We start from the raw sequence: 24719 nt of genomic DNA, 5'->3' as shown, positions 1-24719 counted from the left end.
GCAGGGTTGTATACTCTCCCCCAACCTATTCAACTTGTATGCAGAACACATCATGCGATGTGTGGGGCTTGATGAAAGCAAGGCTGGGGTTAAAATTGCTGGAAGAAACATTAACAACCTTAGATATGCAGATGATACCACTTTGATGACCGAAAGCGAGGAGGAGCTGAAGAGCTTTCTAGTCAAGGTGAAAGAAGAAAGTGCAAAAGCTGGGTTGCAGTTAAACATTAAAAAACCAAGATTATGGCAACAAGACTGATTGATAACTGGCAAATAGAGGGAGAAAGCATGGAGGCAGTGGCAGGCTTTGTATTTCTAGGTGCAAAGATTACTGCAGCCAGGAAATCAGGAGACGCTTACTTCTTGGGAGGAGAGCAATGACCAATCTTGATAAAATAGTGAAGAGTAGAGACATCACACTGGCAACGAAGATCCGCATAGTTAAAGCAATGGTATTCCCCGTAGTCACCTACAGATGTGAGAGCTGTACCATAAGGAAGGCTGAGCGAAGGAAAATAGATGCTTTTGAACTGTGGTGTTGGAGGAAAGTTCTGAGAGTGCCTTGGACAGTGAGAAGATACAACCAGTCCATACTTCAGGAAATAAAGCCTGACTTTACTACCTCTGTAGTGAAGTAGTGAGGACTTCAAGACCTCACTACCTCTGAGGATGCTTGCCATAGATGCAGGTGAAACGTCAGGAGAAATGCCTCTAGAACATGGCTACATAGCCCGAAAAAACCTACAACAACCCAAAGCCTGACTGCTCATTGGAGGGAAGGATATTGGAGACAAAGTTGAAGTACTTTGGCCACATAACAAGAAAGCTTAGAGAAGACAATGATGCTGGGGGGAAAGGAAGGAAGAGGGGCTGACCAAGGGCAAGATGGGTGGATGGTATCCTTGAAGTGACTGGCTTGACCTTGAAGGAGCTGGAGGAGGTGATGGCTGACAGGGAGCTCTGCCATGGGTTGGTCCATGAGATCACAAAGAGTTGGATGTGACTTAACGAATAAACAACAAACCCTATTATAGGATTACTGTGGTGTTTATTTACGCTGCCACCAATTAATTCACCTCAGCAGGCTACCTCCTTATATGTGTTGCTTGTATGTGGGGCACACGGAGACTTTTGTTTGGTTGAAACAGAGAAAAAGTATTTATTTATGTATTTATTTTTTTAGAACAGGCACAGAAAGCTTAATGGTTGCAGGTTACTTGTCACGTGCTTAATGGTTACAGAAGTAGTTCAGAGCTTAACACTTCAGGTTCCAGTCAAACTTTAAAACCCAAGAAACTTTTAGTCTTCCACTAAACAGTTCCTTAATTACAAATGGCCCAATCACCAGGGTCTGTTTAAAGGAATAGTTCTTTCTCGAAGTAACTATTTAAGAATGGAACACAAGCTGAACTTCCACTTCTAACCCAAACCTTCCTCCTTCTTATAGTTCCAAACCCAAAAACTGACTGACTTAAAACTGGTTCCTTCTTCTCCTTGCTTCAGCTTAACTCCGCCCCCTTCCTTCACTGAACAGACTCTTTCCAGGGCTCTTGACCAATCAGGCGACGCCACATTCTCTAAAGGCTGCCTGCTGGCTCTGCCCCCTCTTGGCTCTGTGCTAACAAAATGGATGCTGCTTGCTTTGCCTCCTCAGCTCTGAGCTAAGAAAATGGCTGCCTGGTTTTTGGCCTTTTAAAGAAATCAAACACCAGCCCTGCACAGTAGGCCTGTATGTTACACATGCACACTTTCTGGGTGTGCATGCCACACGCACTTACCAAGGCAAGGAGGCAAGTTTACACTAGAGGAGGCACACGGCTGCAGGCAGGCATCCACGCTTTCTGGACCTGCACGCCACACATATTTTCCAAGGCAAGGAGGCAAGTTTACACTAGAGGAGGCAGACGGCTGCAGGCAGGCATGCACGCTTTCTGGACCTGCACGCCACACACATTTTTCAAGGCAAGGAGGCAAGGAGGCAAGTTTACACTAGAGGAGGCACACAGCTGAAGGAAGGCGTGCAGGGTTTCTGGACCTGCACGCCACACATATTTTCCAAGGCAAGAAGGCAAGTTCTCTTACTCCTGAGGAGGCGCTCAGTTACGGGCAGGCACACACACTTTCTGAGTCTGCACGCCACACACACACTTTCCAAAGTAAGGAGGCTGCTCATGAAAAGTAGGCGAGGAGCTGGGATCATCTCCCACTTGCTTTCACGTCAAGCTGATTTTCGTACTGGGAGGGGGCTTCCTGTTACATGCTCCGAAGCTAACAAAAGTAACAAAAGGATGGATGTAACGAAGGAAAACAGATCCGCACACAACTCTACAAAATATAGGGAATGTGCCAACATAAAACCAGCAACTCAAAGCTAAAGAACACAACGAGGATCGACTTTAAATTCTTTAATTCAGAACTTATCAGGATATAATTATTTATAGTACTTTACATGATGACATTTACAAACTTTTGCCTAACGTAATGAAGGACAATAGTGACCTTTCTTACTTCATAAAAACAGAAGACAATACTTAGTGAGAAATCCAAACTATTCAAACTCAAACTTGGAAAATTCTCATTGTATGGAAGTTTGTCTGCCTTTGAGTTTCCACAAGATAGCCATGAAGTTTGCACACTTTCCACATATAGAAGGTGGTCGACTTGAAGCCATCTGTTGTGAGTGTTTTCTTTCTTATAATTCTCTGGTATGTCCACTACTGACATGAAAACATGCAGCTTCTATGATGCAAAACTGTTATTTATTCTTTTCTTCATATGGCCGCAATCCCAGGTTCATCAACAGTGTATTCTTGACAGGAAGACATCCAGCATATTTTTAACATTCATCCCTTACGTTTTCAAATAAACATTTCAACAGCATAACAGAGTGAAGAGGCCTTACATTTGTGGCAGACAGCAATCAATCTGTAAAGTTGTTATGGGATCAAATATAAATATACGTTTCCATCTGATTATGTTTCTTATTCTTCATCATGTCTATTTCTTTAATATTTTATTTGTTTCACATTCTGCAGTCCTTTCACTTTCCTGCTGACTTTCCTGACATGTTATTTCTTATTTGAAAGAGCTACTGCTACGATTAAGGCAATTGCTAGGACAGCCCCACCAACTGAAACCAGAATGGTGATTACGATCATTCCTCCAGCTCGTCCTCCAAACATCACATCAGCAGATTCATGATCCGACACTAAAATGCAAACAGAAACAGTTATAACAATGAAAGGAAGAAATTACAAGTTTCCAAATAAATAAATAAATTATAATAATAATCAAACTGCAAAGGCTCTGTCATAAACCAGTACAGGTGGTCCCAGTGGTCATTGGTGCACTGGGTGCCGTGCCAAAAGATCTCAGCCAGTATTTGGAAACAATCAACATTGACAAAATCATGATCTGTCAACTGCAAAAGGCCACCTTACTTGGATCTGTGCGCATCATTCAAAAATACATCACATAGTTCTAGACGCTCGGGAAGTGTTCGACTTGTGATTTTGTGATACGAAATCCAGCATATAGATCTCGTTTGCTGTGACATACTGTGCTTTTGTGTCAATAATAATAATAATAACTGGAAAAACTGACACAATATGAGGATTTAAAGATCGAACTGCAAAGACTCTGGCACAAGCCAGTCAAGCTGGTCCCAGTGGTGATTGGAACACTGGGTGCAGTGCCTAAAGACCTTGGCATGCACTTAAACACAATCGGCGCTGACAAAATTACCATTTGCCAGCTGCAGAAGGCCACCTTACTGGGATCTGCATGCATTATTAGCTGATACATCACACAGTCCTAGACACTTGGGAAGTGTCCGACGTGTGATCCAATACAACAACCAGCAGAGTGATCTTGTCTGCTGTGAACTCACCTTGTGTTTCAAATAGTAGTAGTAGTAGTAATAGTAGTAGTAGTAATAATAATAATAACTTTATTTATAGGCTGCTCGATCTCCCCGAGGGGACTCAAAGCAGCTTTATAAAACATGCTTTATACTAGGTTGCTGTGAGCTTTCTGGCTGCATGGTCATGTTCCAGAAGCATTCTCTCCTGACGTTTCACCCACATCTATGGCAGGCATCCTCAGAGGTTGTGAGGTCTGTTGGAAACGAGTCAAGTGGGGTTTATATATCTAACACCTCCAAGCAAAGGATTCCCCCAGGGAGGAAGCAGCCAGACTTTGAAGCTGCAATGCCATTCAGTGCTAATTGCAACATACATACTTGCCTCAAACAGACAAGAGTTCTTTTTCCCATGCTGACCATTCCACAGATAAATAAACCCCACTTGTGTAGTTTCCAACAGACCTCACAAACCCCGAGGATGCCTGCCATAGATGTGGGCAAAGCATCTTTTCTAGTGCTAAAATCTCCACATGGCAGGAGCCTTGTAGAGGGATACTGGCACTCTAGATCAGGGGTCCTCAAACTTTTTAAACCAAGGGCCAGGTCACAGTCCCTCAAACTGTTGGAGGGCCGGATTATAATTTGGAAAAAAAAGAATGAATTCCTATGCACAGTGCACGTATCTTATTTGTAGTGCAAAAAACACTTTAGAACAAGACAATAATTAAAATTAAGAACAATTTTAACAAATATAAACTTATTCGTATTTCACTGGGAAGTGTGGGCCTGCTTTTGGCTGATTAGATAGGATTGATGTTGTTGTTGTGTGCTTTCAAATCATTTCAGACTTAGGTTGACCCTGAGCAAAGGCCGGATAAATGACCTTGGAGGGCCGTATTCGGTCCCCGGGCCGTAGTTTGAGGACCCCTGCTCTAGATGGATGAAAATTTCAGATAGATCCAAGGGGCCACATCCAGCCCATGGGTTTGTCCATGCTTGGGATAGACTGTTCCAAATGTTGTTGAGACTTACATTTCTAATAATGTAGATGAAAAATAAACATTGGTAAATTGTAAAGTTAAAGGTTTCCCCTTGACACTCAGTCTAGTTGTGTCCGATACTGGGGGGTGGTGCTCCTCTCCATTTGTAAGTCGAAGTGTAGGCATTGTCCGTAGACACCTCCAAGGGCATTTGGCCGGCATGACTTCATGGAGCGCCATTACCTTCCTACTAGAGTGATACCTATTGATCTAATCACATTTGCATGTTTTTGAACTGCTAGGTTGGCAGAAGCTGGGGAGACCAGCGGGAGCTCACCCTGCTCCCCAGATCTTTCAGTCAGCAAGTTCAGCATCTCAGCGGTTTAACCCACTGTGCCATCTTGAGCTCCTGATACAATGTAGTGAACCAAAATACATGCCCTTAATTAGGAGAACTTGTATGCATCATGGAGAAGAATTAGCCAATGGTTGAACATAGATTTGCAAATTGAATGAAATAAGTATGGTAAGGCTGCCACTGTCATAGATAGCCTCCAGTATGTGTTTTGGAAGTTGGAATAGAAACTGACTGTAATCTATGGAGAGATAGCAAATTAGTTTCAGGGACCCATGTCTCAACAATAAATGACATAGGGATAACCCAAATCTCAAGAGATGTTACTTTACTATTGCCAATAGAGTTGACATTATATTACTTGTTTTTCTTCTCACAAACGGCAGATCAATGGTTCTACAATAAGTCAAGGAGCACTTATGATACATTGCAGTAGGAAATTCAGACGCTAGATATTTTACAAAAAAACCAGAACAATCTTTCCTTCACAAAATCAAGCAATTATCTTATTAGTACTTTTTCTGTTACGATTCCTTCATCTGGTTTGAAACTCACCATTTTTAGTTTGTAAAGCTGTTGACCAATCCGTATGAGCTCTTATTGCAGATTTGTCGTCCAGAAAAAAGAAATTCACCCTTGAGACAGGATAGAAAGGGGGGGGGGATTAGATACACTTTAAAGTATGAAAACAGTATCATACACAGCTCTATTATTATTATTATTATTATTATTATTATTATAAATAAATAATTATTATCTGTGGAGTAGGCTTTGACCTTAACATATCGGACGTTCGCTCCACCTTCTTCACAGGTTCTAAAATGTACTTTAAATAAATATGTCGAAATCCAAAACTCTGCCCCAAAAGTTGTCGTAAAATGTCAGTGCTTCTTTGGAGGAAGCACTTCTTTTTTAATGCTTAGGAAATTCCGGAGACTTTCTAATTTTGGGTATATTGACTTAGGGCTTTATCCCACCCGCATGTTGTTTGGCAGCAATGATGCCATTTAAGTAAATGGAAACATATCAGTATAGAAACAATCGTCACCCTACTTCTCTGCAGTTGTGCTATGGTATGCTTTGGCAATGTGGGGTTCTACAATCCCACTTCCATAGTCTCTCAATGCCCCTATTGAAACAGCTCCACTGGCTGCTGATAAGTTGCCAAGCCAAATTCAAGGTGCAGGTGATGACCTACAAAGCCCTAAACGGTTTGGCCCCCACCTATCTCCACAATCGCATCTCCCTCTATGAATCGGTGCGGACACTAAGATCCATCGGGGAGGCCCACCTCTCACTCCCACCACCGTCTCAAGCCCAGTTGGTGGGGACAAGGGAGAGGACCTTCTCAGTGGTGGCCCCCTGCCTCTGGAATGCCCTCCCCAAGGAAATAAGGCTGGCCTCATCCCTCACCTCCTTCCGTAAGAACTTGAAGACTTGGTGGCTTCATCAGGCCTTCGATAATGACTAGTCTCAAGCCCTTGGTCAAACAGTTAGGACTTGGCCTTGTACCCCATCCATTCCCCAGTTCCCTGTCATCTGAGGGCACCTTTTCTTTGGGTCCAGACCCTTTTTATAGTCCTTGGAATTTATTTATTTTATTTTATTTGCTGCATTTGTTAACCGCCACTCTCAGCCCTAGGAATTGAGTGATCTCGGTCCCCTAGTAGGGCCATTGCTGAGACTGATCTTTGCACTGTAGCGTTCAGCCAGCCCCATTTTCCCTTCTCCTTGTACTAGTCCAGGACCCTTATTGAAATATTTGCCCCTGGCAGCTTACTTTGCAGGAAGAAGAGAGCGGAACTGGTTTTAAATTGATATTAATGTAGATGTTGTGTTAACAGTTTATGCCGATGTTTTTGTTTTATATTGTATATTTTTGTATTATTTTGTATATGTGGAAACCACCCTGAGTCCCCTTGGGGAGATAGGGCAGTATATAGATAAAGTTGTTGTTATTATTATTATTAATAATAATAATAATAATAATAATAATAAATCTCGCTAACCTTGCTTTCCTGCCTGTGTATTATTTATTTATTTATTTATTTATTTATTTATAGCATTTATATTCTACCCTTCTCACCCCGAAACATTCAATGCCGAAACATATTTATACCGTACACATACAAAAGCATTAAAATCAAATATCTCAACGTTAAAATCCACTAGTTAAAACTGTCTCAACAATCATACCGAATTTGGTTGGCATACTAAGGGTTCCTATATGTTCTACTGAGTACATGTGCATCTTTTCATTATATTTTTTTGCTGTAGCTGTAATACAATACATTTTTTCAAGTACTAAAATAAATATAACAGAAAAGACAAATGGAGTGAAGGCAACCTTACTCTGCTTGAGAACAGTGAGTGGGAGACTTATACTATGTGACTGGTGGAATATTGCAACTGCAATGGAAGGGATCAATTGTACTAGGGACAGTATAGGAACATCAATATTGGGAGCTATTGACAATGAAAAGATGAGTTCCACTAAGGACTGAAATGCAAATCATCAACAGGAAAGACATGACATTACAGTATGTTGTAGGTATTAGTCTGAGACACTGTCGTCCTGTTGTAACTGCAATTTACCAGCCCTGTATGATAAAGCACTTCGTTGCCTTTGTCTCACTGTTTGCACAGTCACATACCTCTTCTTAAAAGACATCAAAAGAACCAGAGTTTGGGAAAGTTATCCCCCACGTACAAAGGTTTGTTTATTTTCCTGTCTCTCTATGAGTTCTCCCTTATAATTAGTTCTGCCCCCTTATCTCACCCGGATTTTTTAAATCATTTTATGTGCATGCGGCCCGCTCTTTGTCATTATGTTTGGTTTCTATGCTCTGTGTATATTGTTTTTTTATGTTTTAATGTTATGTTGTTTATTTTACTGCAATTTGTATTTTTATATTGAAGTTGTTGTTTGGACTTGGCCCCATGTAAGCCGCTCCGAGTCCGTGTTGGGGAGATGGTGGCGGGGTATACATAAAGATTATTATTATTATTATTATTATTATTATTATTATTATTAGATTAATACCCCCAGAATTCCTCCCGCCATTATGCAGAAGAGTAATTGGGACTGTGGGGCAGCTGGCTGGGAGTAAGCTGCATTAAGATCACTACTGACCGAAAGGTCATGAGTTCGAAGCCAGCCCGGGTCGGAGTGAGCTTCCGACCATTCTGTGTAGCTTGCTGTCGATCTTTACAGCCCGAAAGACAGTTGCATCTGTCAAGTAGGACATTATGCGGGGAGGATAATTTGTCAGGTTTAATTTAGATATATGTGTGTTTTAAATGTGTTTCTATGTATTTCCAAGATGGATTCTATTGTGCGTTAGAAATTGCTATGCTGGATGTTTATTACTGAGGCTGTGACTATATAACCTTGAGAGAAATGAGATAATGTATGCTTCTGCTGAGAACAGAAGGGAGTATTTTGTCTCATCAGAGTGAAGAGAGATAAGCAGGTGTGCAGACAGACTTTCGTTTTCCACTTGTTCCTGTTTGTAGCTCGCTGTGTTAAGACGTGTGTTTGATGTACTTAGTAAAACTTAGTTTCTAACTAATTTAGATGCCATTAAAATCTCCAGCAAGCAAACAAGCAAAGAATGAGGAAGTACTCCATCAGTGTCTCACATGGACGGTGAAGCGACAGCTCCCCTGGTGGCCAGAATACCCTCATGAAAGCTGGAAAGTGAAATAGCCTCTGTGTGTCTGTCTATATATGTTGTGTGCCTATGGCATTGAATGTTTGCCATGTATATGTACATTGTAATCTCCCCTGAGTCCCCTGCAGGATGAGAAGGGTGGAATATAAATACTGTAAACAAACAAACAAACAAACAAACTGAAAATCGACAGCTTATAACAAGATGCCATCCATCTCCGGTGTTGCTGAAACAAATTCAGTTTAGCATTGCAGGAAACTCTGCCATGTCAAAGCAATTTACTATGGGCCTTAAGACCTTGGCCCATGTGCCTCAATTGGTTTCTGTACTTACCTATAATATGTGGAGGGCTTTAGGGCTTGATTGCAGTAGGGGCCTTTAGTTTGACGGCAAAATTCTGCTCCCACCTGGTAGCCTAAAACCGTGATCAGCTCAAATTGGCTGTCATCCATGTCCATTACGAGAAGATCCCTGGTTGCTCTACAGGAGACACTATCAAATTCTCCAGCAAAATATATCGTTGCTTGAGGTGTTCTGCGGAGATTTGCAATGTCGTCGGTATCTATGACACCTGCATAAATAAATAAAGTTGTTGCTGTTGCTGTTGAGTGCCTTCAAGTCATTTCTGACTTATGATGACCCCAAAGGGTTTTCTTGGCAATATGGTTTAGAAAGGGGTTGTCCTTGCCTTCCTCTGAGGCTAGAGGCAAAGGCAAAGTTTCTCAAATGACTTCCCATGTCTACATGGGGATTTGAACTCTGATTTCCAGTTGTAGTTTAGTGCTATGTTGGATCTCAAATACAAAGAGTGATGTGTGATTTCATTCTATAGGTCCAGCAATAATGTAGTTTGTGGTTATAGAAACATAGGATATCATGAAGAAAGGCTTTTTGTTTAATCCTTTTCATAGCATTCTCTGTCTTTTTTTCTCTTTGCATTTGGTTTTTAAAAAAACCAGCCACCATCATGGATCATTCAGACCTGGGAACTTCCGTCCCATCAAGGCTGAATTAGAAGAACCCATGAAGACTATCATGCAAGGTCTGCACATGGTTGAATTAGCTCTTATGCAAAAACTTGAATAGGCTAGAACAGCAATGAAAATTAAATTCAAGCTTCTTGGTCAACAAAGCAGTGTCAGACAATGGCATTTCGGGGAACTTCATTTTTAAAAAAAGGACACAAAAGAGAGGACACATCTAAACTGTCCATTTAATGCAGTTTCAAACCAGTATTGAAGAAAGTGATTTCAGGGTACACCTAGAACCAGTTTGATGCTCTGGTGGTGATGACACAAACCAGAGAGCATTAAGAGCTTCCTTTTGCACACTTTTGTGGGTGTTTATTGTACAACTGCTGTAGTTGTACTCTTAATTTCAAACTGCATTAAGTGGTCAGTGTAAATTGGGCTGGGGATTGGGCTAGAAGATCATCGATAATTCTGCCGACTCTACAAAGTAGAGTTTCAGCTAAAGAGAGGTTCTCCTGAGTATCTAGAATGTGTAGTGTGAAAGATTGTTTTCAGCTGAGAAATAAATACAGATGGGATACATAATTTCTGTGCTCTATATGTATGTAAGGCCATCAATTTCTTTCTTTATTTCTTAGTAAAGGTAAAGGTTTTCCCTGACATTGTCCAGTTGTGTCCAACTCTGGGGGTTGGTGCTCATCTCCATTTCTAAGCCGAAGAGCCGGCATTGCCCGTAGACACCTCCAAGGTCACGTGGCTGGCATGACTGCATGCAGCGCCATTATTCCTTACCTTTTCTAAAACTGGAGTGCAAGGTGGCTTGAACAAAGGATTAAAAACTACTGCTATAAATAATTTGGGATGAAGTTATTTAAGGAACTGCCTACGCTTTAATGAACTTACAGTATACACTTGCTTGGGTATAATTCTAGAGTAAACTCAAAAAATGAGTTGGGTCAATGGGTTACATGGATCACTGTAAGAACAATATCTTAATTCTGATCAAAAAAGCAACAATTCTCTTTCTGAGTTGAGTGGCGAAAGGCACAAAGGTTGGACCATCTCAGGAGAATATTTTAAAGCCATAGAGCCCTTCTGCTGCAGACCCATTTTTGGCTTTTTTTTAATGATTGGGCTGGAAAGTGGTGGTGGCCAGGGGTGGCTGACCCCCTGTGGCAGCATTCCATTTATGCTTCTCCAAGGAATACCCTTCTCCTCAACTTATCTATGGGTCATGCTAAAATCCATAATTTTAGCCCTAAATCTTGCCCTCAACTTATATATGAAATGACTTATGCCTGACTATATATTGTTCTCAAACATTAAGACCAGCTACTATTTCCCTGTTCATATGTCCAACAGTAGGAGTTGGATGGTGTGCTTCAGATACAGGGCTCTATCAAACTTGTCACACGGGCTACTGGAATTGCCACATGTTGTCATGAATCTGGCAACCGTCATTGGGAGGCATGGGGAACCCATCACCTCACTGCCCAGCTTGACAGGAAGCTGGGAGAAAGTGTTGACCATGTGGAAGCTTCTCGTGTTGTCATCACAGCAGCATATGCCATGTCCACTCTAGATGGCCCATGGAACCCAGCCAGAAGTTCTTGTCCATTGTTTGTTGGGAGCCAGCGGGTTCTGTGGATCATCTAGGGCTCAAACCGCATAATGCCACCAGAAAAAGCCCATCTGATGAGGCTGAACGTATGTTAACCTCACACCAATGAACCTCAAAATGTCGTGCAAGAGTTAATCAATCTGGCAACCATCATTAGGGGCATGGGGAACCCATCGCCTCACTGCCCAGCTTGACAGGAAGCTGGGAGAAAGTGTTGACCATGTGGAAGCTTCTTGTGTTGCCATCACAGCAGCATATTCCGTGCCCACTGTAGATGGCCCATGGAACCCAGCCAGAAGTTCTTGTCCATTATTTGTTGGGAGCCAGTGGGTTCTGACTGACCTTGAGGGAGCTGGGGGTGGTGACGGCCGACTGGGAGCTCTGGCGTGGGCTGGTCCATGGGGTCACGAAGAGTCGGAGACGACTGAACGAATGAACAACAAGTGGGTTCTTTGGATCATCTAGGGCTCAAACTGCATAATGCCACCAGAAAAGGCTCATCCCTCATATGTTAGCCTCACACTGATGAACCTCAAAATGTCGTGCGAGAGTTAATGGGCTAGGGATTCCCAATTGGGCCCTAAATGCAATACAAACCTTACAATAGACTAAGAGAAGTTTTATAGTATTCCTTCCCTTATTCACTACTTCTTGCTAAGCGGAAACACTTGCAAATACTGCTTGTTTTAATACTGCTTTAACTGTTTTAATTTGCTTTAAGTATATTGTTATGTTGTGTATTGAGGCCTTGGTCTTTGTAAGCTGCCATTTTGGAGCAAAAGGAAGCAGTGCTGGAGGGCTGAGAGGAAAAATGGAGTGCAGATTGGGTGGAGAAGAGTTTTTAGCTGACGTTCCTGTCCATCCAGTTTTGCTTGTCTATGAAGTTCTACCAGACTGATGGAAGGAAGATAAGAAAAGTATTTCCAGCTCAAGTCATGTATGCTAGTGGCTATGGTATTTTCTCCTTCATTACAACAGAAAGCAACTTTCTACTCTGGTTTTGACTTGAAATAGATAGATATGTAATGTTAGTTTGTGGGATTAACATAACTCAAAAACCACTGGATGAAATGACATGAAATTTGGACACAACACCCCTAACAGACCAATGAGTGACCATCACTCATAAACCCTCGCAAAAAAAAAAAACAGTGGAAAGGACTTTAAACTCACAAAAAGCTAAATGACAATACAGAAAAAGGGAAGGAAGAGGGAGGAAAGGAAGGGGAAAAAGAAAAAAGGAAGGAAGGAAGGAGAGAAGGAAGCATGGAAGCATAGAGTGAAGGAAGTAAGGAAGGAGGTAGAGAAGGAAGAAAGGAGAGAGAGGAAAAGAAAAGGGGGGAAGGAGAGAAAGGGGTAGAAAAGGAAGGAGAGAAGGATAGAAAAAAAGGAAAGGAAGGAAAGAGGGAGCGAAGGAAGGAGGGAAAGAGCTAGAGAAGGAAGAAAGGAGAGAAAGGGAAGGAAAAGGAAAAGGGAGGAAGGAAAGAGGTAGAGAAGGAAGGAATGAGAGAAGAAAAGGGAAGGAAGGAAGGAAAGAGGGAGCGAAGGAAGGAGGGAAAGAGGTAGAGAAGAGAGGAGAGAAAGGGAAGGAAAAGGAAAAGGGAGGAAGGAAGGAATGAGTGAAGAAAAGAAGAAAAGGGAAGGAAGGAAGGAAGGAAGGAAGGAAGGAAGGAAGGAAGGAAGGAGCGAAGGAAGGAAGGTAGAGAAGGAAGAAAGGAGAGAAAGAGGGAGGGAATGAAAGATGGAAGCAAAAAGTGAAGGAAGGAAGGAAATAGCTAGAGAAGGAAGAGAGGAGAGAAAGGGAAAGAAAAGAAAAAGGGAGGAAGGAAGGAATGAGAGAAGAAAAGAAGAAAAGAAGAAAAGGGGAAAAGGGAAGGAAGGAAGGAAGGAAGGAAGGAAGGAAGGAAGGAAGGAAGGAAAGAGGGAGCGAAGGAAGGAGGGAGCGAAGGAAGGACGGAAAGGAGAGAAAGAGGGAGGGACGGTTGGCCACACCAATGCGTGGCGGGTACAGCTAGTGTGTGTGTATATATATATATATATATATATATATATATATATATAAATGCTAAGATTAATACTTAAACAAATATATTACTAAATTTATTCCTTGTCTTTATATAATTCAGCACTGAAATGTCCCATCTGTTCAGTTACATGCAAATGAATTACAAAGCAGTTTCCCCAGCTTTAAATATAGAGAACACTTGTAGAAACTATAGGCCCCTTCTACATTCTCACTCCCCATACTTTATCAATAAAAAATCACATTGCAAAAAAAAGTTACATAACATACATCCATGCATATCCCATACCTGGCAAAGAGCTTGTGTCTGGAACTTGAGCCACTGCTAATCTGACTTTGACAGGAGAAAAACCTTTGGGGCTAACACACTTGGGAACATTCACAATGAAGTAGGTACTCATGTAGCTTGTCAAAAGCATGCTGTTGTTAGGAAAGAATTCCAGTGCTGGGGAAAAAAGAAATTAAAACAATATTAGGATATAATAAAAGAAATTAAAGCAATATTAGGATATATATTTGGTCTCAGAAGTGATATGATTTCTCATATGGCCTTTCCTAGGAAGTCTAGCAAAGCAACAAAGGTTATGTAGCAAACCGTAGCTTTTCAAGTGTCTCTTCTTTGAGTTTGAAATAGCTGTTGCCAAGGCCATAGTGCAGAGAACCTAAGAAGTATCTGTCTATTTGGTTATCCCTCTGTCCCCACTGTATCACCGTTAAAATCCAGTGCTCAGATGAACAAATTTATTTATTTAGAACTTTTATATTACGTTCTTCTCTACCTCCATGGAGGGACTCATAACGGCTAACAACAGCAAAAAGTCAATGCTACACAATAAATAACATTTTAAAAACAACATGCATAATAAATAAGTTATAAAATACATATAAAAGACAGTTCGCCAAGTTAAAAACATCATACAACTCAATCCAGACATTGTGGTCCAATAACTCTTAGTCTTTACCGGTTCAATCCATCAATCTGCGAATGCCTGATTCCAAAGCCAGGATTTCAGTTTCTTCCTGAAGGTCAGGAGGGAGGGGGCAGACCTAACCTCATTGGGCAGAGAGTTCCATAGCCGGGGGGCCACCACAGAGAAGGCCCTGTCTCTCATCCCCACCAAGCGCAACTGCAAAATTGGTGGGACTGAGAGCAAGGCCTCTCCGGAAGATCTTAAAGTCCTTGATGGTTTATAGGGGAAGATACGTTTGGACAGGTAAACTGGGCCGGAACCGTGTAGGGTTTTATAGGTTAAAACCAGCACTTTGAATTGTGCTCAGAAGCTAATTGGTAGCCAGTGGATCTGGTGTAACAGCGGGGTTGTGTGCTCCCTGTACCCCATGCCCGAAAGCAACCTGGCTGTCGAGCGTTGGAATAGTTGGAGCTTCCGGGCAGTCTTCAGCGGTAACTCCATGTAGAGTGTGTTGTAGTAATCTATTTGGGATGTAACCAGAGCGTGGACCACCATGGTCAAGTCAGACTTCCCAAGGTATGGGCGCAGCTGGCGCACAAGTTTTAACTGTGCAAAAGCTCCCCTGGCCACCGCCGAAACCTGGGGTTCCAGGCTCAACGATGAGTCCAGGATCACTCCCAAGCTGTGAACCTGCGCCTTCAGTGGGAGTGTAACCCCATCAAGCACAGGCTGTAACCCTATGCCCTGTTTGGCCTTGCGACTGACAAGGAGGCCCTCTGTCTTGTCTGGATTTAATTTCAATTTGTTCGCTCTCATCCAGTCCGTTAGCTGCCAAGCACCGGTCCAGGACTTGAACAGCCTCCTTAGTAGCAGGTGGGAAGGAGTGACAGAGTTGGACATCACCTGCGCACAGATGACACCACACACCAAAACTCTTGCTAGAGATTGCCATACAGTATCACATGTGTCAGATTTTATCTCCCATGCCTAACTGCACTAAATGTGTTGGAAATAGCAATCTTCTCAAGCCTCCACTAGTTATTTGTTACAGTGTGTATATAATTGCTTACTGTATTTGTATGTGTGTATTGGTTTGCCATTTTACCTAACCTCTTTGTTGTGGGAGGAGCTGGAGACCATATGATCACAACTAGAGATGTTCAGGACTAAGACTCCATTTTAGATCAGTTTTGCATTAGACTCTTAAAAGAGATAGAAGCTATTGGACTCTGAGAGAGAGTAGAAGCCATCTGTATGCCTTTAGAAGACTGAAGTAACAGTATGTTTTAGACTTCAAAGAACACTTATGCTTTGGACTATGGTCTATTGTTTCTAAGGAAGATGCCCTATGTTCCCTAAACAGAGAAACTACTTAAAATCCTATTGTAACTAGAATCATAAGCAAAGTGCCTGTATGCTGTATACATGAAGTTTGTGAGTAAACCAACTTTGTTACTTTTAAAGAAGATGGTTTAGTTTGTTTCTTGAGAGCATGATTTAAAGGCAAATATATTTTAAGGGAGAGTAGATTTTTTGGAGCAACTAAATGAACACTTCTGAAACTCTGCTACATATGTGTTTTTGTGCATTGGCATGTCTTTGTCCCTAGCAGTTCAAAGACATACCTAGGTACACCCGTTTAACAGCCGAGATACCTAGTTGCCTTGCATGAATGCTGGTGAACATAATTTTTCAAAGGTTATGACTTATAACAAGGTCACACTTTTCCAATGACCAGTAGTTTTTCAAAAAGCTTATGAATCCAATTTCCCAAATGGTTATGGAGATTCACATTTTGCAAAAGAATGATAAACAACGTCCCAATGAGATGCCAAAAAATGTATGTATAGTTTTCATTTTATAACTTCCAATCTGAGAGGGGTGTGTGGCTTTTTTGAACGAATTACCAAAGCTGTTCAGATTCACCAGCTGGAATACAATGAGGCAAATGGAGGGCTCATTTTCTTTCTGATTTACTTATTTATCATGTCAGAAGCAAACTGAGAATACGGTTATAGTGTATAAAAAACCACAAAGTTTAAAAACTTGGCATTATGCTAAATTTCCTTTGACCAGAAGCTGGCCACTTGGAGTGCCTCTGGTGTCACAGTAAGAAGGTGCATGGAGGTCCATTGTGCGTTCTTTCTGGCAAAAAGCTGAAAAGCAGAAACAGCTCAGCTGCCAGTCTAAAGTGATGAGAGACTGACCAATACACATGCAGTTTTAAATCCTGAAGGAGGATGGGTTCCTTCAGCACAGTTGCATTGAACCAATAAGTTTTCACACTTCCTACTATCAGCAGAACTATTCCACAGTATTTTACTTGCCAAAAAGTATCAACACATCACAGAGGACTCAAGGTTGAATATCACATTGGTTGAAAGATTCTGGGAAAGATTGGTTGAGAGATTACAGTTCAAAAAAAGTAACAATGCCAAGTTCTATATGGGCCAGACATATCATGTTAGGCACTGCACAAATCTGCCTTCTTGCTGCCTGCATAATGATGGGGACCCAGGTTGTTTTTTATGTGTCAGTTCTATTTCACATCTGGTTCAGCGGATGAAGCACTCTCTCTTTCTATCTATAATGTCAAAATGTATATATATAGAGAGAGGCGGCCCTAGGTAATTTTCAACGGTAAGCAAACAGTATTTTGCCCCCCCCCCCCCACCAACCAATCACTGATATGTATTTTCTGTTCGTCATGGGAGTTCTGTGTGCCATATTTGATTCAATTCTATCATTGGTGGAGTTCAGAATGCTCTTTGATTTTAGGTGAACTATACATCCCAGCATATGTCAAGGTGTATTTTCCCACAAGAGGGCCTCAAGAGCGCCCCTGGGCAAAATCAACTATACTGCAAAGCAGGCATGTAGCCGGGGGGGGGGGGGCTTGGGGGGCTTCAGCCCCACCCCCGAAATTCTCATGGTGGTTTGCGAAAAGGCCTTAGTGGTGCATTATTTAAACTGTTATGTTTATTCATATCATGATCTGATCACCATACTCAATATATCCCATATGCATGGGGGTATTGGGGTAACGATACAAAAGGTTTGCTAGGGTAGACCCTCTTTCACTCAGACTCAACCCCCCCCCCCCCCGAAACAAACTCACTCTTCCCCCCCGAATCGAAATCCTGGCTACGGGCCTGCTGCAAAGGCTTACTTTGCGTAATAGGTTGAGCCGCCCCTGTATATATAGTTTCCTTTATTTTACACATTATTTGCTATCCCGTTGCAAAAAACTAGACAAAAGAGATGTGGTGATGGTGAAAGAAAGGTTTCAGTTCTCCTTTTATGCAAAAATTGCAAACATATTCTCAGTTTAGGACTTAATGAGGCAGCTACATAGAGACAAAGATGGTTCATTCCATCATATGCAGTTTGGCTCTGATAATGTTCTGTTTAGCTTCTGAGGCACTCATAGGTCCACTCATACCTGGAGAGTTTCTGTCTTGTTAACTGAATACAGTATTTTGCTACCTCTCTGGCTTTAATTCATACTTTTATTTGTGTGGCCTGAAACGATTGTTTTCTGCTGCCCTGGAGACTAGGACGCGGAACAATGGCTTCAAACTACAAGAGAGGAGATTCCATCTCAACATTAGGAAGAACTTCCTGACTGTGAGAGCCGTTCAGCAGTGGAACTCTCTGCCCCGGAGTGTGGTGGAGGCTCCTTCTTTGGAAGCTTTTAAACAGAGGCTGGATGGCCATCTGTTGGGGGTGCTTTGCATGCAATTTTCCTGCTTTTTGGCAGGGGGTTGGACTGGATGGCCCATGAGGTCTCTTCCAACTCTATGATTCTAACCAAAGTATACAAATTTCAATGGTCAAAGCTTAACATATGAACAATGTATTGATACTTCCATCAACATCAGAACTAGCTACAATCTGTTTCATTCAGGTTACACCCAAAGATCTGTTGTCCTTCAAGAGAGCCCAAGTGTCCTCAAATCTTTGAGCATGTGGGGACAAATATTGATAACAGCAAGGATCAAACTATGCTATCATTTTGAATAAAACTGTATTCTGGTATAAATCAATGTTCTAAATCTTTTCTTTTTTTAAAAAAAAGAAAACAACAACTTTAGAGATTGTATAACATGAAAAGCTGTGCAAAGGTCAGGAGGGGAAAAGTACTTAATGCATTTCTTGCTTGACCATTTTTCTGTCCAAATGCACTCCACCCTACACTGCCAAGATGCCTTTCCTTGAAGGTATTTGGAACCCTGTGGTGGTGATGAGTACAGAAGATAAGAGATCCATCCCTTCATACCTCCCCTTTCCATGTCTTCTTTCTTGTTTTGGTTACATGTGTTAGTTCTCAAGGTGGCCTAATAGGATTTTACATGAACATTATATAAGGGGTAATAACTGTTTCAATCACATGTGAAAAGGAAACTAGTTTTGAGTATATAAGGTATAGATAATATCAGTCTAAGGTTCAATATTTTGTTTTGTTTCACACATTAGACATAGCTAGCAGCCTCTTTGATCCCTTATTAAAGTTATCCTCAAACTGCAGCCCTCCAGATGTTTGGGCCTCCAACTCCAAGGCCCATTTTACATGGCCATATAATCCAGATTATCAAAGCAGGCAATCCACATTATCTGGATTATGAATCTACACTTCCAACTAATCCAGCTCAAAGCACATAATCTGGATTTAATATGGTAGTGTAATATGGGCCCCCAGAAGCCCTATCCATCTTATTCAACAGTCAGGAATTCTAGGAGTTGGAGGCCCAAACATCTGAAGAGCCACAGTCTGAGGATGCTGCCTAAGATTTGGCTGGCATGCCTACTTATGGTATGGAAAAGAGAAGGACGAGAAAGATTTTAGTAGGCATCCCATAAGAGCTGGCATTCTAGCGATGTGGAAAAGATACAAGGAAGGGATGGAGCAGAAAATAACTTTATGGCTGCATCCTTTGGAAACAGTGTTAAAACCAACATATAATGAAGAATCGAGAACTTATAGGGAAAACTTAACTGAAGAAAGAGAACAATGGAAACTAAAAGAGGGAGAAGAGCTAGGTGTAAATGACTGGCTTTGTTATCATCAACTACAGGTTATTTATGAAAGACAATAATATTGGGCTTGCCAAAAGGAAATCAGAGTTGGAGAATATTTTGGAGAAAGAAAATAAGGGATTGATCTCCAGGTTACACAAATTCTAGAGTATAACCTGGAACAGAATTAAATAAAACAGTAATGATTTCCTGGGCCAGATACTTAGGGGAAAATATAGATTTGGATAATTGGGAATATGTATGGGAAAAAAAGATTTAAATTTTCAATAGAGAAAAAAAATCTATTAGGAAAACATGTATAAAATGTTCTATAGAAGTTATATAACTTCTGGATTAATGACCAAAATAGATAAAACCCAAAGGAGAGAATGCTGGAGATGCAAAATGCAGAAAGGCACCTTCTTCCATGTTTGGTGGATCTGTACGATGGTTAAAAAAAGTTTTGGAAAAAGGTGACTAAAGAAACGAACAAAATGACTATTAAGATTAAGAAAAACCTAGAAGTGTGCTTATTGGGTTTGTTTCAGGGAAAAAACTGGTAAAAAGATGTAGAAATTTGCCAACATAGTTTTGTGGCAGCAAGAATCACAATAGCAAACTCTTGGAAGAGGGGGAAAGAATTGCTTATTAAAAATTGGGAAAGAAAATTGGTTGGGTATATTCAAATGTCCAAGATTTCCAATGGCATAAGGGGAGAAAACAAATAAGACTTCACTAGAAAATGGAGACTAGCCTTTGGGTATTACTTGTCTGTGAAAGGAAAATAGGGATGGTGTCAATTGGACGTCTTTGAAAAGATAGTTTCAGATCTCAGGAAAAGCAAGGAGAAGGCCCTGTCTCCCATGTTCCCACCAGATATACCTGTTTGGATGCTAGGACAGAGAGAATCATAGAATCATAGAGTTGGAAGAGACCACAGGGGCCATCTAGTCCAACTCTCAGCCATGCAGGAAAAGTACAATCAAAGTACCCCTGACAGATGGCCATCCCCAGCAGACATCAAGAAATAGGTTGGTTTGTAAGGCATAAAAATCTGAACCTCAACCATAGAGTATTTTTATAGGTAATAACTAGTATTTAAAACAGTGCCTGGAAACCAACTGCAATTGTTGTTGAATTCTGTCAACAACGAGAGTACGCTGGCAATGCTGCCCTAGCAAAGGAAAAACCACGCTGGCACAGAAAAAGAGGCAGAGAAAGGGGCGGAGAGAGAGGCGCAGTATCATGACGTCATGGACGTGCTGGTACAGTTTGCTCCCGCAGGAGGCTAGTTTGCGGCGGCTCTTAGTCTAGTTGAAAAATCTGTCTCTGAAAAATCTGCAGACAGACCACCACAGAGTGTATTACAACAAACCAGCTGGGATGTAATTAGGGCATGTAACTGTGGTCACATCTGATGTCAAAAGAATGGGTATAGCGGGCACCAGGCCCGTAGCCAGGATTTTGTTTCGGGGGGAGCTGAGTTTGATTCGGGGGGGGGGGGCTGAGTCTGAGTGAAAGAGGGTCTACCTTAGCAAACCTTTTGTTTTGTTACCGCAATACCCCCATGCATATGGGATATATTGAGCATGGTGATCAGATCATGATATGAATAAAAATAGTTTAAATAATGTACCAGTAAGGCCTTCTCGCACAAACCTTTAACTGTTCAAAATCCTAGCCACCACTGAACTGAATTTCTAGGCTCTAAATTTAATCCATACCAAAGCTACAGATCTGCATTTTCACAGGAAGTGTAATCCCATTTAACATAGATTGAATCCCTATTCCCTGATCGGCCTTTCCACTGCCCAGGAGCACCTCTGATGGTTAAATTTCAATTTGTTTGCCCTCATCCAGTGTATTACCGGTAACAAAAATGAGTTTAGGACCAAAACAACTTCTTTGGCTCATGGTGGAAAGGAGTAATAGGGTTGAGTGTTGACCATATACTAATGACACAAGCCTCAAAACTCAGAACAATTTTTCACAATGGTGTTTTGTATATATTAAATGGAATGGGGGGGCAGAATCGACCCCTGAGGGATGCCACAGGCCAACAATCAAAAGACTGAGCTGTGGGTCACAACAGGACCACATTCTGAATTCACCCCTTCAGATGGATTGAGCCACTGTAAAGCAGAGCTTCCAAGTTCCATCCCAGCAAGATACCCCAGGGAATATCATGGTTTAAAGCAGGAATCCTCAAACTAAGGCCTAGGGGCCGGATATGCCCCTCCAAGGTCATTTACCCAGTCCTCGCTCAGGGTCAACCTAAGTCTGGATTGACTTGAAAGCACACAACAACAACAACAATCCTATCTCATCAGCCAAAAGCAGGCCCACACTTCCCGTTGAAATACTAATAAGTTTATATTTGTTAAAATTGTTCTTCATTTTAATTATTGTATTGTCTTAGGTGTTTTTGCACTACAAATAAGATATGTGCAGTGTGTATAGGAACTCAGTCATGTTTTTTTAAAATTATAATCCGGCTCTCCAACAGTTTGAGGGACTGTGACTTGGCCCTCTGTTTAAAAATATATATTTTTTCATTTGTGTGTTGTTGTTGTTTTTTTTTATTTTTTATTGGTTTACGGTGCATACAGAAAACAAAACCGACACCAGAGGAAAACAGAAATAAATAAAAAACAAACAAAAAAAAGAAAAAAAAGGATATACAAAAGAGTATGCAAGTTTACAGAATAGTATACAGTCAGTGCTCGTTAAACATATGAAAAATCAACTTTGATTGTACAGTTATAATACATTAACCCCACACCCGTGAACCCAACCCCCATGACCTCCGACACCACTCCGTGTGGATCACATAACTAACCCACAACTACCCACATGTTTTCTTTCACTGAATCTCCTTTATGGCGATCTTCAAATCTACTTTTGTCTTCTTTTCGAGATATCCAATTGCCAACCTCCATTTATAACAAATTCTTCATTATTACCTCCTCTGCTGCTATTTGTCAGTTTGGCCATTTGGATATAATCTACTAATTTATCTCTCCAATCCTTTATAGTTAACTCTTTTCCCCCCTTCCATGTTTTAGCTATTGTTAATCTTGCAGCGACAAAACAATACTGACAAATTTCTTCATCTCCTGCGCTAATATGACTTCTAAATATTCCTAATAAGCACATTTCTGGGTTTTTCTTGATTTTTTGCTAATCATTTTGTTTGTTTCTTTCACCACTTTTTTCCAGAATTCTTTAACTATGTTGCAGGTCCACCATACATGGGGAAAAGATCCCTTCACCTTCTTGCATCTCCAGCAAGCCCCTTGTCCTGTTTTATCTATTTTGGCTAGTAACTCTGGCGTTATGTAGGTTCTGTAAAACATTTTAAACATATTTTCTCTAATTGAGCTGGCCACTGAGAATCTAAAACCCTTATTCCAAAGATGTTCCCACTCTTCCGGATCAATATTTCTCCCTACATCTTTGGCCCACGTGATCATAACGGTTTTTATTTGGTTATCTACTAAATTGTATTCTAAAATATATTTGTAAAGCCTGGATATTAGGCCTTTGTTGCCCTTCTCGAAGATACTTTCTAACTCTGATTTATTAGAGGCAAATCCTACTTTTGCATCCTTCTTAAATCTGTCATGTAGTTGGAAAAAACTGAACCAATCTTTTAACCCAGATTCTTCTCTGCTTTTAAGTATCCATTGCCCTTTCTCTTTGACTAGATAATCTTTGTATGTGTTTAAAAAAATTGAGGACCCCTAGTTTAAAGGATCCAAAGCTGTCAAGATGTCCAGCACAACCAAAAGCGATACACATCCCTTCTGGTATACATTATCTATCAAGAAGCATAAAGGTATCTCTGCCCCAGACCTAGGCTTGAAACTGGATTGTAATGCTTTACCCACAAAGACAAATATAGACAGAAATTTTGATCTAGTATGAATATTTTTTTCAATAAACCTCTTCACAGATAGATAACATCATAAGAAATTATTATTATATCTGAGATGAAACTGAGCTTTAGTTTCCATAACTAAAATATCATGATTCTATGGTCTATGACCTTAGTTGTTTGGATGAGGTTGTGATACACTAGTTATGAACCCCTGTACATTAGTGTGTATAATTTGACACTCTTGCTAATACATTCAAATCCAAGTAAAGAAGTAATACTTACTGATTTTTTCAAGGCCTTCCAATGGAACTGCCCAGCCTAATCCCAAACAGCCAACAAAACACAAGAACAGGCTCAGCTTCATGATGCGAAATGTCTCAATGGATATCCTATGACCAAATCTAGTTATTTTGCCAACTGAATGGACAGTTACTTGGGCTACATGTTTTCTTTTGAGGATGGGAGGGGGAGAAGGGAGGGGCTTCCTGTTGCAAACAAGAAATGGGGCTAAGAAGCAAGAAAAACAAGATAATCCGGCAGTGTACATGCACAGCACAAAGTTGCAAGGTGTGTTGAACTACAATGCAACAAAACAGGCCTTAAGGTATTCGGAACATTTCTGATAACCTCTCAAAGACCTGCAGGAATGGAAATAAAAATGTTTTATGGACCTGGGCAGAAACAGTCATTTCTTCCATATTCCTTACAGTATTGATTGATTTTAAATGAACGAGACCTTGTTAGGCAGTGAGTTACAATACAAGTTACTTTATCTTTTTAAGGCATGTGTAATGGCTAATTCCAAGGGCTTATGTTCTTAACCCAGTCAGAAATGTTCTAAACCTTCACAACAGGAAGAGATATATATAGTATTTTTATTTATTATTTATTTTTATTTATTTGGGGTGCTTCTACCCCGCCCTTCTCAACCCCCTAGGGGGGGACTCAGGGCAGTTTACAAAAGGCACAATTTGATGCCCGACAATTCACAAAATACAATATACAAAATTACAATATAACGTCAACAATTATAACTAATTAAACCAATCTAAACAATACAGTCGCAGCAATAAAATCATATTGTGGTCAATCTTTGCCAATTCATAAATCCATGATCCGTCTAGCATCGTCATTGTCCTTTCCTACTCTGGTCGTCATTGTCTTTTGTCCAACTGCCAGCTTACCCGAAGGCCTGGTCCCACATCCAGATTTTTAACTTCCTTCTGAAGGAGAGGAGGGATGTTGATGACCTAATCTCCCCGGGGAGTGCATTCCACAGGCAAGGGGCCACCACCGAGAAGGCCCTGCCCCTCGTCCCCACCAGTCTCACTTGTGATAAAGGTGGGGCCGAAAGCAGGACCTCCCCAGAAGATCTTAAACTCCGAGGTGGGACATAGAAGGAGATACGTTCGGACAGGTATGCTGG

At 41.1% G+C, this 24719-nt stretch overlaps 1 protein-coding gene across 1 annotated transcript; it reads right to left on the bottom strand.

Annotated features, from left to right (window-relative positions):
- Nucleotides 1-2390: 2390 nt before the first annotated feature.
- Nucleotides 2391-23730, bottom strand: LOC132775421 (uncharacterized). The gene is made up of 5 exons (XM_060776161.2): nt 23576-23730; nt 13776-13931; nt 9205-9442; nt 5753-5832; nt 2391-3208 (listed from the first exon to the last, which is right to left on the bottom strand). Exons 1-5 carry the CDS (start codon nt 23655-23657, stop codon nt 3069-3071), a joined length of 696 nt encoding a protein of 231 aa, XP_060632144.1. The 5' UTR covers nt 23658-23730; the 3' UTR covers nt 2391-3068.
- Between the last annotated feature and the right edge of the window lie 989 nt (nt 23731-24719).

This window comes from Anolis sagrei, chromosome 5 (assembly GCF_037176765.1).
Source record: "Anolis sagrei isolate rAnoSag1 chromosome 5, rAnoSag1.mat, whole genome shotgun sequence".
NCBI classification, from domain to species: domain Eukaryota; kingdom Metazoa; phylum Chordata; class Lepidosauria; order Squamata; family Dactyloidae; genus Anolis; species Anolis sagrei.
This window is presented reverse-complemented; position numbering and strand designations above follow the sequence as displayed.

Excerpts from the sequence above, each read along its gene's own strand:
- LOC132775421 (XM_060776161.2), bottom strand. The coding sequence starts at position 23,657 with ATGAAGCTGAGCCTGTTCTTGTGTTTTGTTGGCTGTTTGGGATTAGGC. Across the intron at positions 5,833-9,204 it reads AAGCCCTCCACATATTATAG|GGTGAATTTCTTTTTTCTGG; the intron begins GTAAGTACAGAA and ends TCCTGTCTCAAG. Across the intron at positions 3,209-5,752 it reads AGCTTTACAAACTAAAAATG|TGTCGGATCATGAATCTGCT; the intron begins GTGAGTTTCAAA and ends TTTGCATTTTAG.